The sequence below is a fragment of the Achroia grisella genome, unplaced genomic scaffold (genome assembly GCF_030625045.1).
Source record: "Achroia grisella isolate CSIRO2021 unplaced genomic scaffold, CSIRO_AGI_Agris_v1 utg1096, whole genome shotgun sequence".
NCBI lineage: Eukaryota > Metazoa > Arthropoda > Insecta > Lepidoptera > Pyralidae > Achroia > Achroia grisella.
The window spans coordinates 53,668-67,323 of NW_026712575.1; the positions used below are offsets into that span (position 1 = coordinate 53,668).

Sequence of the window (13,656 nt, forward strand, 5' to 3'; positions counted from 1 at the left end):
TTAAAATACCGCATGAAGATATTATTATATAAATGATTGAGATCGTTTTAGAAATGGCGTCAAAATCAGTTCAATGGTTTTGTTTTAAATTTAAAGTAACCTAAAAAAATATTATTCAGTGTTGTTTATGGTCACTAAAATAATCTCATTAAACTGACTATGACAATGATGACGCTGAACCTCAATAACGAAACAATAATTTAAAAATAAAAAGTCAAAGATTGAATCGAGTTTTTTGTTGTACTAAGCATAAATGTATACCTATATGACAAAATATTATTGCATGTGAAATCACCTAAAAATATATTTATTTATGTATCGATATTTACATATTCAAATTTATAATATTAGTATGGAGAAGGGAAGGGAATTATTAGTAATGTGGATTAACTCCATTGTACCATGTCAGGTTGACCTCCATTCGGTTCCCCTTGGAAACCACCGTGGTAAATTGCCATTTGCCAAGATAGGCTAAATGACCTGACTTCATGTTCATTTTATCATCCTCCAATGGTGCCTGACATGTATAAATCGTTAGTGCGGGCGGGTGCACCATTTCATTATCGTCCATTAAAAAAAAATTTGTATGGATTTCATATTGATTATAACACGGATAGTTGTGAAGCGCAACTAGTCAACAAATACCTATCGGGTGTGTACTAAGTATAGATAATCATTTAACAATTTTATTGTGTTGATGAGTATCAGTAGATCATTATCTATTAGATAAGGGCTAACTGCGAAAAAATGACTCAGTAGGTATATTCGCGCATTGTGCACACTTTGGCACTGTGTCATTGTCCCATTATTGTCATTTCCGAATATTTTTATAAAACTATTACAATTGTGACAAAATCCTACTGCTTACACATTAATACGGTCGACTGTACAAGCACGTGCTCCATCGGTTTTATAAAAGATTATAAATTATAGGACATTTCTTCTAAATACCTTTCTATATATATTTTACAGCTAACTTTTTAATTCACGCTTTTTATAATTCTTTTTTAAATGGAAAGTGTTTTTTATTTAATGATCTCTAGTATTGGTCTCATACTGTGGACTAACATTATTTACCACATAATAATAAAATATAGTTTTAATAATTTAATATATTATTTTCAAGTAATATTACAATGTAACTACGAATCGCAAATATCCATATTATTTTGAAAACAATAGAATTAGTATAGGATAACTAAATACGAATTATTAAAACATCATACAACCATTTAATAGACGTTGCTCAGCATATTTTAGAATTATTTTATAATGAATACTGAAGTTAATCTTAATATAACCATTCTCTGATAATCAAATATGTATCAATATAATTATATCTAAGTATATTAATTATATCCATACAAACATAGTACCAACTCTTGCGAACAAATTCTTGATACCAATATTACAATTTACACCTCAATAATTTCATTTGCTCCAATTCTAATTATCAGGGTTAGGTACATTAAATTCTACAACGATTTAGTTGGTAATGAGAAACAAACTCAGTTCGTTTAAGCTCATTACTGAATTTGAGGAATCAGTGTGTATAACTTGTATTACTTAAATACTGGCATATTTAGATAAACAATCTTAACGTTTATAGAAATGGGTTATTCGAAAATAAGATTGACAAAATACATTTATTAAATAAATAAAAAATTACCCTGGACAATTAACACAGCGTCATCTAGTCCCACGGTAAGCAGAGCTTGTGTTATGGATACTAGGCAACTGTTATAAATGCTTAGATTTTTTTCTAAATATATACATAATATACATAGAAAACACCCAGACCGATACAAATAATTATACCCATGAATACAAATGTTTGCACTGTCCGAAGATTCGAACTCGCGACCTTCGGAATTAAAGCGGTGTGCTAAACCGCTGGACCACCGAGGCCATCAAATACAATTGATTAAACACAAGTAACAATTAACACAAAGACAGTTCCAGCTATTTATTAATTAGTTTTACTTTATGTAATTGGAACGGCAGATAAGCTTACGGCCCACCTGATGGTAAATGGTAATTGGTAACTCTCATCTCTATACATCAACAGCACTGCTTGCGATTGCAAATAGCTAAATAATGCATTTAAAAATACAATTATAAAATGTAGGGGGGAAGGGCATTGTTAGTAATGGGAACTAGTAACTCCCATTGCTAGCAATGTACCATGTTAGGTCGACCTCCACGCGGTTCCCCCTGGATACCATCGTGATAAATTCATCTTATCATCCTCCACTGGTGCCCCGCCAGCGTAAACCGTTAGCGCAGGCGAGTGCACCATTCCATTATCATACACAAAAAAAAAATGAAACGTCATGGAATTTTGGTATTGTTTTGTTTTACTTTTATACATTTTTTCATTTGTTCTCGAACATTCCGTGACGTCACTATTAAATTGAGCGTACGATTAATTCTTACCATCTTTTATTTCATTATTATAATAACATAAACATAGAAATATTCCTCCAGCAAACAAGCACCATGGAAATTACGTTCTGATGCGTTACCATTTCGTAGGACTAAGTTATTACGTCATTACCCAGCACGTATTTCTTCTGGAGAAAAGGCTCTACACACATGGTTCAGTACCCTGTAATTTCACTGTTTTATCTCATCGGCCACGATCGGTCGGACGATCACCCATGCGATGGACCATGAGATGATACCACTCTATGAGTGTACCAGAACGGCAGCTTGAAGGGAGAAATGGCGAGCTGTCTTAAGGCTGTCATTTGCCTCTCAGTCCACTACTTAATGACCACGACAGTTCTATCAATAAGAAGAATCTCATCAGCCGATCTACAACAATTTTACAAAGCAAGCTCATTGACATCTGAAATAGGTGAGCTATACATATGTACCTACGAAGACGTCTTTGTACAAAGTTATATTACTACACTATTATTGTGATAAAAGTCATATAAATATAAACAATAGATATATAAAGTTATTTGCTGTTTCAGTTAGATAAAAAGGTCTACTTGCCAAGTCTATAAAAAGATTATGTGTTACGCAAACACATAAACAAAAACAAGCAATTGGGTGCAATAACTCCGGTCATGGTAAGAGGGAGTGGTAATGATATTTCGATCGATGGTAATGACGCTATCGAAGGCAGTAAAATGTCTTGTATTCCCAGAAACGACTATGGGAGTGTTAGTAGGTATATTGGCAAAGAACATTTTGTTGATAATATGTAAATAATTAAAAATATTATACCTGAATAACTCATACAGCGCCATCTAGTACCAGCTAAGCAGATCTTATAGAGCTTATACTTATACCTATACATTTTATAATATACATACCTATATAAAAAGCTTCCAGGTACAAATAATCATAAACATAAATACAAATAAAAATGTTTGTACAGGACGAGGAATCAAACCCGCAACCAACGAAATAAAGCGGTTTGCTAAACTGCTAGGCCATCGAGGCTTTCTATTTAAACTATGAACATTTGATTAATTCAGTCATTTTAATAATCAAAAATTTAACAAAATGTATAATTGAAGTTTAACTGTAAATGGTGTTAGATTTCGAAACTAATAAATATAAAAGGAACTCTAGCGCTATTGCCATTCGTTTAGGTATTTTTCTCCTATGGATAAAGGCACTGGAGGAGATTTATAATCAGCATGAAATCAGATCATGGTGAGATCACCAAGAATTAACAACGATGATTTCCAGCGGCGACCGCGTGGAGTCCGACCTTACATTACCATTACATTAGTAATGGTATCACCAGTCATTGTATACAATCTTCTTTTATTTATTTTCGTTATTAATTTTGTGATTATATTAAAATAATTAATATAATCACAAAATGAACAAAATAACTCGGTAATTATATTTACTTTAGGTAAAATAAAAACTATTGAAGTAACTGGAAAGACTATTCATTTAACCCATTTCTATTTTCTACTATTATACTATCATAGATTCTACGTCAAAGTTAATAAAAAATCAACGTTCTTCTAACTTCAAACAGTTCAAGAAAAATCAGAAACCACCGTCAGCGGAAATCATCGGCTTCTTTGTTAATTACAAAGATCAAATTAAGACTAACTATCGTAGTCATATGATGATAATATTTATCATATCGAAATATCCGCATATTAAATTAACTATTTACCAATTAAACTAATTAAAAATAGCCACTTTATAAACATTTTATTGAACATCACAAAAACAATAAGTCGAGATGGGAAGTCTTATTTTATCAAATAGCAACACTCCATACTAGAGGTTATCAATGAATAACAGAGATACTGATATCAGTAATCAAAATACAAGATGTTGTTCGCGTATCGTTGCTAAAAAACATAAATAAAATACCCTAATATTTATTACCATTAAGTCGAACTGAAATGAAACAAAACCGAACGTTCGTTTAAAATATGACGTGTATAGTTTTAATAAGTGATAATGAGACATAAAAGGATTAGTAATGATACTTATATGGACAAGTAAACCTATATAATACGCCAATAAACTTAGATATACGATAAGGTGAAATTATAAAAAGTACGGTCTTAGAAAAATTCGCCATCATTTGTTAAAAACATATTTCACAATGTGGTCACTTGCTTTGCTATTTGGTTTGGTGGTGTGTACTTTATCAGTACCAACTGGAAGGAACTCGCCTGCGTTCGCTATAGAGGAAACAGTAAGTATATCTGTAACTAATGGGTATGATATTGCTTAAATTTCATACTTACAAAATATGGTTGCATACTCATAATAACAACCTATTTCTTTGACGGTTGATAATAAAATAGTGCACCCGCTTACTCTAAAGGTATACGCTGTCAGGACAAGTTCAGAATAATAGAATGAGGATGAAGTCAGGTCGGTTAGTCCGTCGTGAAAATTTCACCAGATTGATTTTAAGAGAAGACTGCGTTTAGGTCGACTATATTCATGTACTTTACTCACTAAAGTCTCTAGTCTAGTCTCCACCAGTCTTCTTAATAATCCACTTCCCCCATAACAACCTATAATCGTCCGACTATTGAACTCTCCTCATAAGAGCATTTAGACTGCGTTATTACGCTGGCTATATGATAAGGCTTTATTTCGAGTTACTCTTTTCTGCCATAGTAGTTTTTCCTTTATTACCTTAGGAGAAAAAATGGATTGTTTCTTACTCTGTCACAATAAATTTTCTGTATGACATGAGTACCTACAAGTACATGAACATAACGGATTTTACATTAAGATAATTCCTAAGAACTAAGATGTTTTCTTACAGTTTTACAAATTTTAAGAGCCTCTCGATACGATTTATATTTGTTATTTTAGTGAAATTTACTAATTTTATCATAGTATAAAGAAATAATTTACCCTATATAAATCACATAAGATCATCTAGACCGTAATGAAGCAGTATTTATACCATGGGTATTATTAGACAATAAACAGAAATACAGAGTTACAATTTCTTTGTAAATATTATTGTTAATGAATAGAAAATATTCAAATATTACAAATATTAATAAATATTAAATATTATAAAATAAGACTTAATATTAAATGATAAAGACCACTTTAAAAAAGACAGGCTAGAAAATCCATGCATCAGAATAGACAGCTATTGAGCGGAACTCCATGTATAGCCGTCGATTTCCGGCACTTATCATTTGTGCTCACTTCAGAACATCCCCATTTTGGTCAATAGACGCTTTTAAATTCACTTGCTCACTGATTTCAACGTTAAAACGAAATCTTACACAATTTTAAGTACATGTCGATAATATAGTATAGATATAAGTGCATCACAAGCGGTTTCAGTTCAGTTTTATTTTATACAAAAGTTTACTTTTTCATGTTCAACTTTTCTTTTAGCCAAAATTGGTTTCTAAGCAGATATAAATGTAGATGTGTACGAGTATACACTATGTTATTGTTTAGGCTTACCAAAAGCAGCAAATATTAAGAATGGAATCCTAATAAAACTATTACTAAATATTTAATTATTTTTTTTAATATTATAGGCAGAATGGATCCGTTATGAAGGGTACGTGGCTGAAACTCATAACGTGGTGACACATGATGGATACATTTTGGAAGTGCACAGGATACCATACGGGCGGTTCCAGACCGCTTCGACTGCTAAAAGACCGGTAGTATTTTTGATGCATGGTCTAATGGCAGCTTCAAACTGCTATATACTTCTTGGTCCGCAAAACAGCTTGGGTGAGTACTTTTATTTTAATTTTGTGATAGTCGTAGACCATCATAATCAAATAGAAAATGTAGGATCAAAGGGAAGGGTCATTAGTACATATGGGTCAAGCAAGTTATAAAATTGGATGATAAAAGAGTTATGTACTGTAGAGCTTTAACAATCGGTATTCTTTGCTTATACTGTATTAGGTATACAAAGTAACAGCTTATTTTTTTTAATAAGCTGTCTACATACAAATCTCTTTACCTGCAACTAGCAGGGAAAATTTTAAATATGAAAAAATATTGAATGCATGATAACAATGTAAAAAAAGAGAGTAATTATTCAATATGACTCACGGAGCTAATTCTATAGTCAAGAAAGCAAATTCCTAACTAGTTAATTTCTATTAAAAATAAATTTATGTTTAAGGTGATTAAAGTCAACAACCTAGATAAATAAGATTAAAGGCAAAACATGTTCTATTATAGGACCTTGATTAGATTGTGAAACACATATTCCTAAACACTTTTATTGGTAAGAACCTAATCCAAAATCTATCCAACAGCTTACAACTACGCCGATGCTGGTTTTGACGTATGGCTGGGCAATGCTCGTGGCAACAAACTATCTCGTCGTCATGAAGAACTAGACCCTGACAACCAAAAACGAGACTTCTTCGATTTCAGCTTTGAAGAAATCGGCAAGTACGACGTTGCACAGATGATTGATTATGTTCTGGAGTATACTGGAAGTGAACAACTCCATTACGTAGGCCATTCGCAGGGAGGTACAGCATTCCTTGTACTGGCATCATCATTGCCGGAGTACAATGCGAAATTTGCTTCTGTTAACCTCTTGGCTGGTGTGGGATATCAGAACTATTTCCCAAGTTTACCACTGCGGACTTTGGCAAGACTCACCAATACAATTTATGTAAGTTATAATTCTTTATCACGATGATACGTACTTTCCTTTTATTAATTTCAACAATATTTATATAGATTAATAAGTATTGTTGAAATTACATACTATTTTCACTATATTGTAGCTTAAGTAAGCCAACCCAACTTAACAAGCAAAATTAACAGAAGATAAAGTTTGCCAACTTTATTCTCCAGCTAATATCCGATAGATCAAAGTATAGAGGGCTAAAATGGAGAAGTATCGCTCATATAACTTAAAGAGCAAAAGCCAATAGTTATAAAACAGATTCTGTAATAAGGTAAATGTAAATTCATTTAAACTATTTGGAGCAACAATCCTTTTTCGTATTTTCTTATGAATAAAGATAAATAAGTAAACATACTTTCTTGATTATTATTACAGGCTTCAGCAGTCGCTCTTGGACTCGTAGAGGTAGCAGCACCGTCCTTCTTCAGAAGAGGTGATGACGACAGTATAATAAATGCTGTACCTGAGGACGAATATCTATCCGAGCTATCGACCATCACAGAATTACTGGTGAGTCTTGAAATTCCATTCATAACTTCTTATTATACTGACTGCCTATGGTATAATTTAGAATACAAAGAAAAATAGTAAATTACTTGGTTTGTTCGTAAATGCATTGCTTATAATAAGGAATTAGGCCTCATTACACATGAATTTCACTGCCCATTTTGTAAGATAAATAAGCTTTTAGTAGTTTATTCTAAATCTAAATCATTCATTCTATTACATTATTTTATACCTAAATAAATATATGAGGAAGTTTTGACAAAATGTTTATGCTTTGAAAAATGTATTCAAATTTCAATAAACTAATTTCAGCAGACAATATCATGATCATCACTATAACCATAATAAAACAATGTTGATTTCATTAATACGTATAGAATGTAATTATAGAGGTGTTTGTTAGTAACAGAAACTAGTTACCCCATTTGCTAGAAGCGTGGAAACCGTGTTAGGTTAAGAAGTTTCTCATGAAAATTATCACATTTAATTCCTGTTGATTTAGTCGAGATGGAATAACTGACCTGACTGTATCCTCATACTTATCATAGTTCAATGGTATACCGCCAGCGTGATCCGTCACAGCAGGTGGTTGCACTATTCCATCATCATCCCCAAGAAAAATAGATGCAGGTTTATACTAGAAGAATAAGTAATGAGACAGATAACATTATTTATCTAAGTACAAACTCAAGTGGAAATAAAGATCAAAATTAAACAATGATTGTAATCGTTATCTGATAATACTTATATTATTATCTGATAATATTAAACAATTAAGTGACAATTTTATCTCTCCGTATCTCTACTATACAAATAAAAAAACAATTCCGGGTTCGAATCATTACAATTGCCATGAATCCGTGTTATCGTTCAGTCGATGTCATTTTTCATTTCTATGGAAAATCGGTGTTACAAATACACCGTTTTCCGATAACAAGTACAGTCGCGTGCAATGTATGTCGCACATTAATTCTTTGTCACATTATTTTTTATTTACTAAATATAAATTAAATAAAAACGTACTTATTGTTGGAAATATTTACTACCAGTACAGGGATGAAGAATAAATCACAAATACAATAATAATCACTTATAAAATACAAATTACGAATAAATTATAAATTATTGTACAAGGTACCAAAAATCTTAACAATTATTAAGTATTCTATGTTTTAGAGATGTAGAAAATTGTGATATTACTGGAATATTTTTTCAAATACACATCCTAGAGCTGCATGCACGTTAATTGTATATAAATTATTCGTATTATTCCTCTATGAGAACAACAATTTGATAAAATTTTATAGGATGGGATGAACGCTATACTAACATATAAAACTGTAACAAACAAATATTGACATAGTATTGCCACTGACCGTACTTAACTGTAGCTTAGATTTAACCGTGACTTAAGAACTTCTGAAAACCAACTGATAACGAAACGAACAAAATATACTTGTTCGGTAGGTAAATCCATTATTGACCCTTTGTTTACTTTGTCTCTTTTTTTACGGTCTAACTAAACCTATAGATTTGGATGAAAATTTAATAAGCTCATTCAATTCAGGTAACAAATTTACATTGGCTTTATTTAATCCGGAAAGTTCTAATTAAAAACTACTTATAAATTTATAAGAAGAGAAAAACTTTATTGGCCAAAAACCAATTTCACAGATGACACTCTTAATCAATCAATCTTAATCTCAATGACCAAGTTTAGTTTTCAGTTGAACTAGATTCCGAGAAAAGCATTTTGTACTGCTTTAATTTATTTTCTTTAGTTTACGACATTATCCGCAAATTCTTAAATGACATGAAAAATTGCATGTCAATCTAACAACATTATAACATACTAGCTGTGCTGCGGTTTCATCCGCGTGAAATTTATAGCCTATGTCATTCTGATGTATAAACTATATTATTGTGAAGTTTCATAAAAATTCATTCAGTAGTTTTACCGTGAAAGAGTAACAAATATTCATTCACCTATCCACACTTTCCGCGTTTATAATACTAGCGAGATTCAAGGTTAGATAAAAATCGCAACTATAATTGCAACAAAACAAAAGGCATAAATAATACAGCTTGACTTTTATGCATATAGACATACAACATATTTACCGGTGCTTACTATAAAACATAGATTTTTTTGCTACAGTAATGGCAAAACGTCACGCGATTCTAGATGCATGTCCGTTATTAGTAAAGTAGCGAGTTGCAATACAAGGAAGAAATTGATTAATCCGCGTTCACTATTATGGACGACAAAATTAATTAATGATCGTTTTATGGTCATTCATTTCCTAATTTCTACCTACTAAATGTAAATGTAATCGAAAGTGAAAAATAGTTTTTGGTTTTTACAGAAATCAGTCGTAAGTCGTAGATAGAATAAATTACCATCGACGTGAAAGTAAGATATAACTTACTTTCACTTTATAAATATTTCGGAAATTTTACAGAATCATATTTTTTTTATAAAAGAATTTGTCCAAATAATTAAAACAAGTCTTTGGGGTAAACTATTCTTATCACTTATGGGTATGAAAAATAGTTTACGTCGTATTCTCACGCCTACTGAATATACACACAAAATTTCTCAAGAATCTGTCAAGCTATTTTAGAATTTTGTTAGAAACGCTGACACGACATTTTTCTAAATTAGATTTAAAAGTCTTAGACAGTTTGTAATTACCAACTCATTTTTCGAAGTTACATGTATTCTCATTTTTCGAAGTACATGGAAGGTATATTTGTTTCTTCACTCAAGACTGAATGTTCTAGAACATTCAAAAATTAACCTATATTCATGAAAATAATAAATAACAGCACCCAACGGCTTTGATATTAGGCAACTTCTGGTTTTGACATATGACTGAACAGGTGCTCCAAGTAACAAGGTTATACTGTCGCTGTGTGATCCTTAAGCATTAACTTGTAGCATATTATATGAAGTAAACATAAATTTCACATGGGAGTGGAAATGCTTTTAGGTGGATAGAGTTATTTTTAGTTCAGTAATTCAATTTACCCAGGTAAAGAAGCGACGTCAAAACTATATAACTAGTATTTGATACAGTATAACCAGATCCGATTATATATTTTTTGCAATTTTTATGTTTTAATTAAATACCAAAACGCAATAAAGAATTGTATACATTTTTAGAAGGCATATTTAGAAAAAAGATATATATTATAAACGAAAAACAAATAAATAATAATATCGCAATATTAATTATTAATAGGAAAAAATCACACAGGACACATTATCATTTAAATGAGAATAAAATAAATAATACTAATAATTTGTTTCAAAATTCTGTTTTACAGAGAGACGGTGCTGACGATTCTGATAACAGTAACATGTTTGGTGGAGCTGCCTTGAAACAAATAGCGCATTTCGGTCAAAATATAAGAGACAAAACGTTCAGACGTTGGGACTATGGTTTATTAGAAAACAGGCGAGTCTATGGATCCGTTAGTCCACCAGTCTACGATTTGAGTTTGATAACATCTAATGTAACGATGCACTACACCGTTAGTGATGTTTTACTTGATGAAAGAGATGTATTGGCCATGGTGAATGATCTACCAAACGCAAGAGCCAGGAAAGTAGCGAGAGAAGATTTCTCGCATTTAGATTTCGTCGCAGCTCTTGATGCTAAAGAATTATTAACGGATTACATCATTGAATCGACGGTGCAAATTGAAAATTTGTAAGTATTTTTATATTTACGTTGTTCACAAGACTAACACTAAATTAAATACTACACTGGTTTTGAACTTTTTTAATGGTTGAAAAGCAAAACTCAATAAATTGTAATTTTGTCTTAGAGCCATCTAAGCAAGCCATAGAAGTGAACTAAATTAATTTAGATCACGAGTCCAATTTTTTGATCTATTGTGAGCTTTTGTATATAGATAAAACCAGTACCACAATAATTATAAAATACACCTTGCAACTTATTATTACTCCTGCAACCCCTTTTGAAGAGTAAGATGTTACGCCTCTGCACCTAATTTTACTACCATAGCTTAGACTTTAAAGTAGCTTTCAAAGCTAGCATACAGTCGATATAGTACAGGTTTTTCAGCTATTATTCAGTAGTGGTCGGTAAATATATACGTTGTAGGATGAACCTGATAATTAACGTAGTACATCTTATTATTTGAGTGTTTAAATGTTTTAAGACAGATAATTCTAATCAGTATTCATGACAGACTTTACTTGATGTAATAAATGAAAGTCAAATACATAGCTATGTTGTTTACAAGTATTATAATACTATTTATAGTAATCAAGACTAGATAGTCATTACCATTACCGTTATGCTATAGTTATATTGTTTTAATACCTTATTATTTCTTTTCTTTCAGGAGATCTACAGGAAAATAGTCAATTAAATGTACATCTATAATATTATAATATAAACAATTATTGCTTAAAGAAAATTTCCCAGTGGATAATAATATCTGATACATTTTTTACGAATTAATTCAAATAGAATTGATTAAAGAAGATTCTGGATCAGAGAACACAATTGATTCAAATGTACCAGATACTGGTAGTATTGTGGAACTAACTCTAATTATTACTAGTATATATCAACCAATTTATATTCTGGTTTATACTATAAGGAACTGAAACAAATTTTCCGCTTGGTGGAGGAGTTATCACAATTTTTATAGCAATCTAAACTTTTGTACGTTATTCATATAAGATCATTTTGTTAAATGTCAACAATTTATAAACAATTTTCTTTGTAAATAAATAATGTAAATAATCTCCCTGTGTTAGTTATTACTATTTCAACGTATCGTTTTATTATAAGTTATATTAGTGATACCAATAAATTATATTTCAATGTTATATGATATTACTCTAATTATTTAATATCAAAAGGCATAACATTAATTACAATTTTCATTGCATAAATTAAATTTTGAATATATATCAAAAGCATTTCAGTTTGTTATTTAAAACAGGATACTTTCCCGTTAGTTAACACGTACTCGTATTTCTCGCTTAATGATAAACAGCATTAACTTTAAAATGTCTAATTTTGTAAAATAGACTGTAAAGTTTTGATTTAATGTCGAATTTATATTATTTGCAATTTATAGTTAAAAGTGTTTATTATTAAGCGTATATTTGAAAATGAGGTAACATATGTTTCGTAAATAGGGACTATATTTTTTAATAAATCTTAATTATACCTGATCATAATAATGTCAAATGTCATACAAAACCACTGCAACTACTACAATGTCACACACTGCACTATACATTAACTAGTATTACACTTTCAACAGCATATGGCTTCCTACATATTAATAAATTCTATGTTGTTTATGGAATTTTTCTTGTCCATAGACAACGGTTCTTTTCCAAGACACGGGTCACAATATCGTTCTGCTCTCGATAACATAAAGAGATGACAAACTATAAGTTTATTTTATTTATTTAAATTTAATGCACACAATACAATAGTACCTACATTTGGTAGACTTAACATCATGCACTATTGTAGTAAAAAATGCGTAATAGTAGTAAAAAGTTGAAAAAATATATAAAATTAAATAAATTTAATAGAAAATCAGAAAATTTAGTGAAAGGTCATAAAAAATGTTTAAAATCAATTATCACTAGGAAGCAAAAAATAGACTTATCAAAAGAATTAAATAATTGTAAAGAAAAATTATATAATATTTAGATTAGAATTATCACAAAAAATTAAGGTCATAAAAATGTTTAAGGAATCATTAGATAATAAAACACAATGGGGTGCACAAATTCAAAGTCTTGCAGAGAAACTGAAAAATGCCGTGCGTAAGGTTAGACAGTACACCTGATACTGCTAGATTGGTCTATTTTAATTATTTTATATATTCTTATGGAACATTATATCCAGATATTAAAAATATATGTTCAAAAATAAAAATCTTAACTTCATTTCCAAAAAACAGCAATATTCATTTATATATTAATACTAGATTTAAAGATAAAC

The 13,656-nt window shown here is 30.6% G+C and overlaps 1 protein-coding gene across 1 annotated transcript; it reads left to right on the top strand.

Annotated features, from left to right (window-relative positions):
- The first annotated feature begins 4,594 nt into the window (after positions 1-4,594).
- Positions 4,595-12,346, top strand: LOC131849025 (lipase 3-like). The gene is made up of 6 exons (XM_059199007.1): positions 4,595-4,687; positions 6,015-6,216; positions 6,756-7,123; positions 7,517-7,651; positions 10,979-11,364; positions 12,026-12,346. The coding sequence occupies exons 1-6, from the start codon at positions 4,595-4,597 to the stop codon at positions 12,042-12,044; spliced, it is 1,203 nt and encodes a 400-aa protein (XP_059054990.1). The 3' UTR covers positions 12,045-12,346.
- The last annotated feature ends 1,310 nt before the right edge of the window (positions 12,347-13,656 follow it).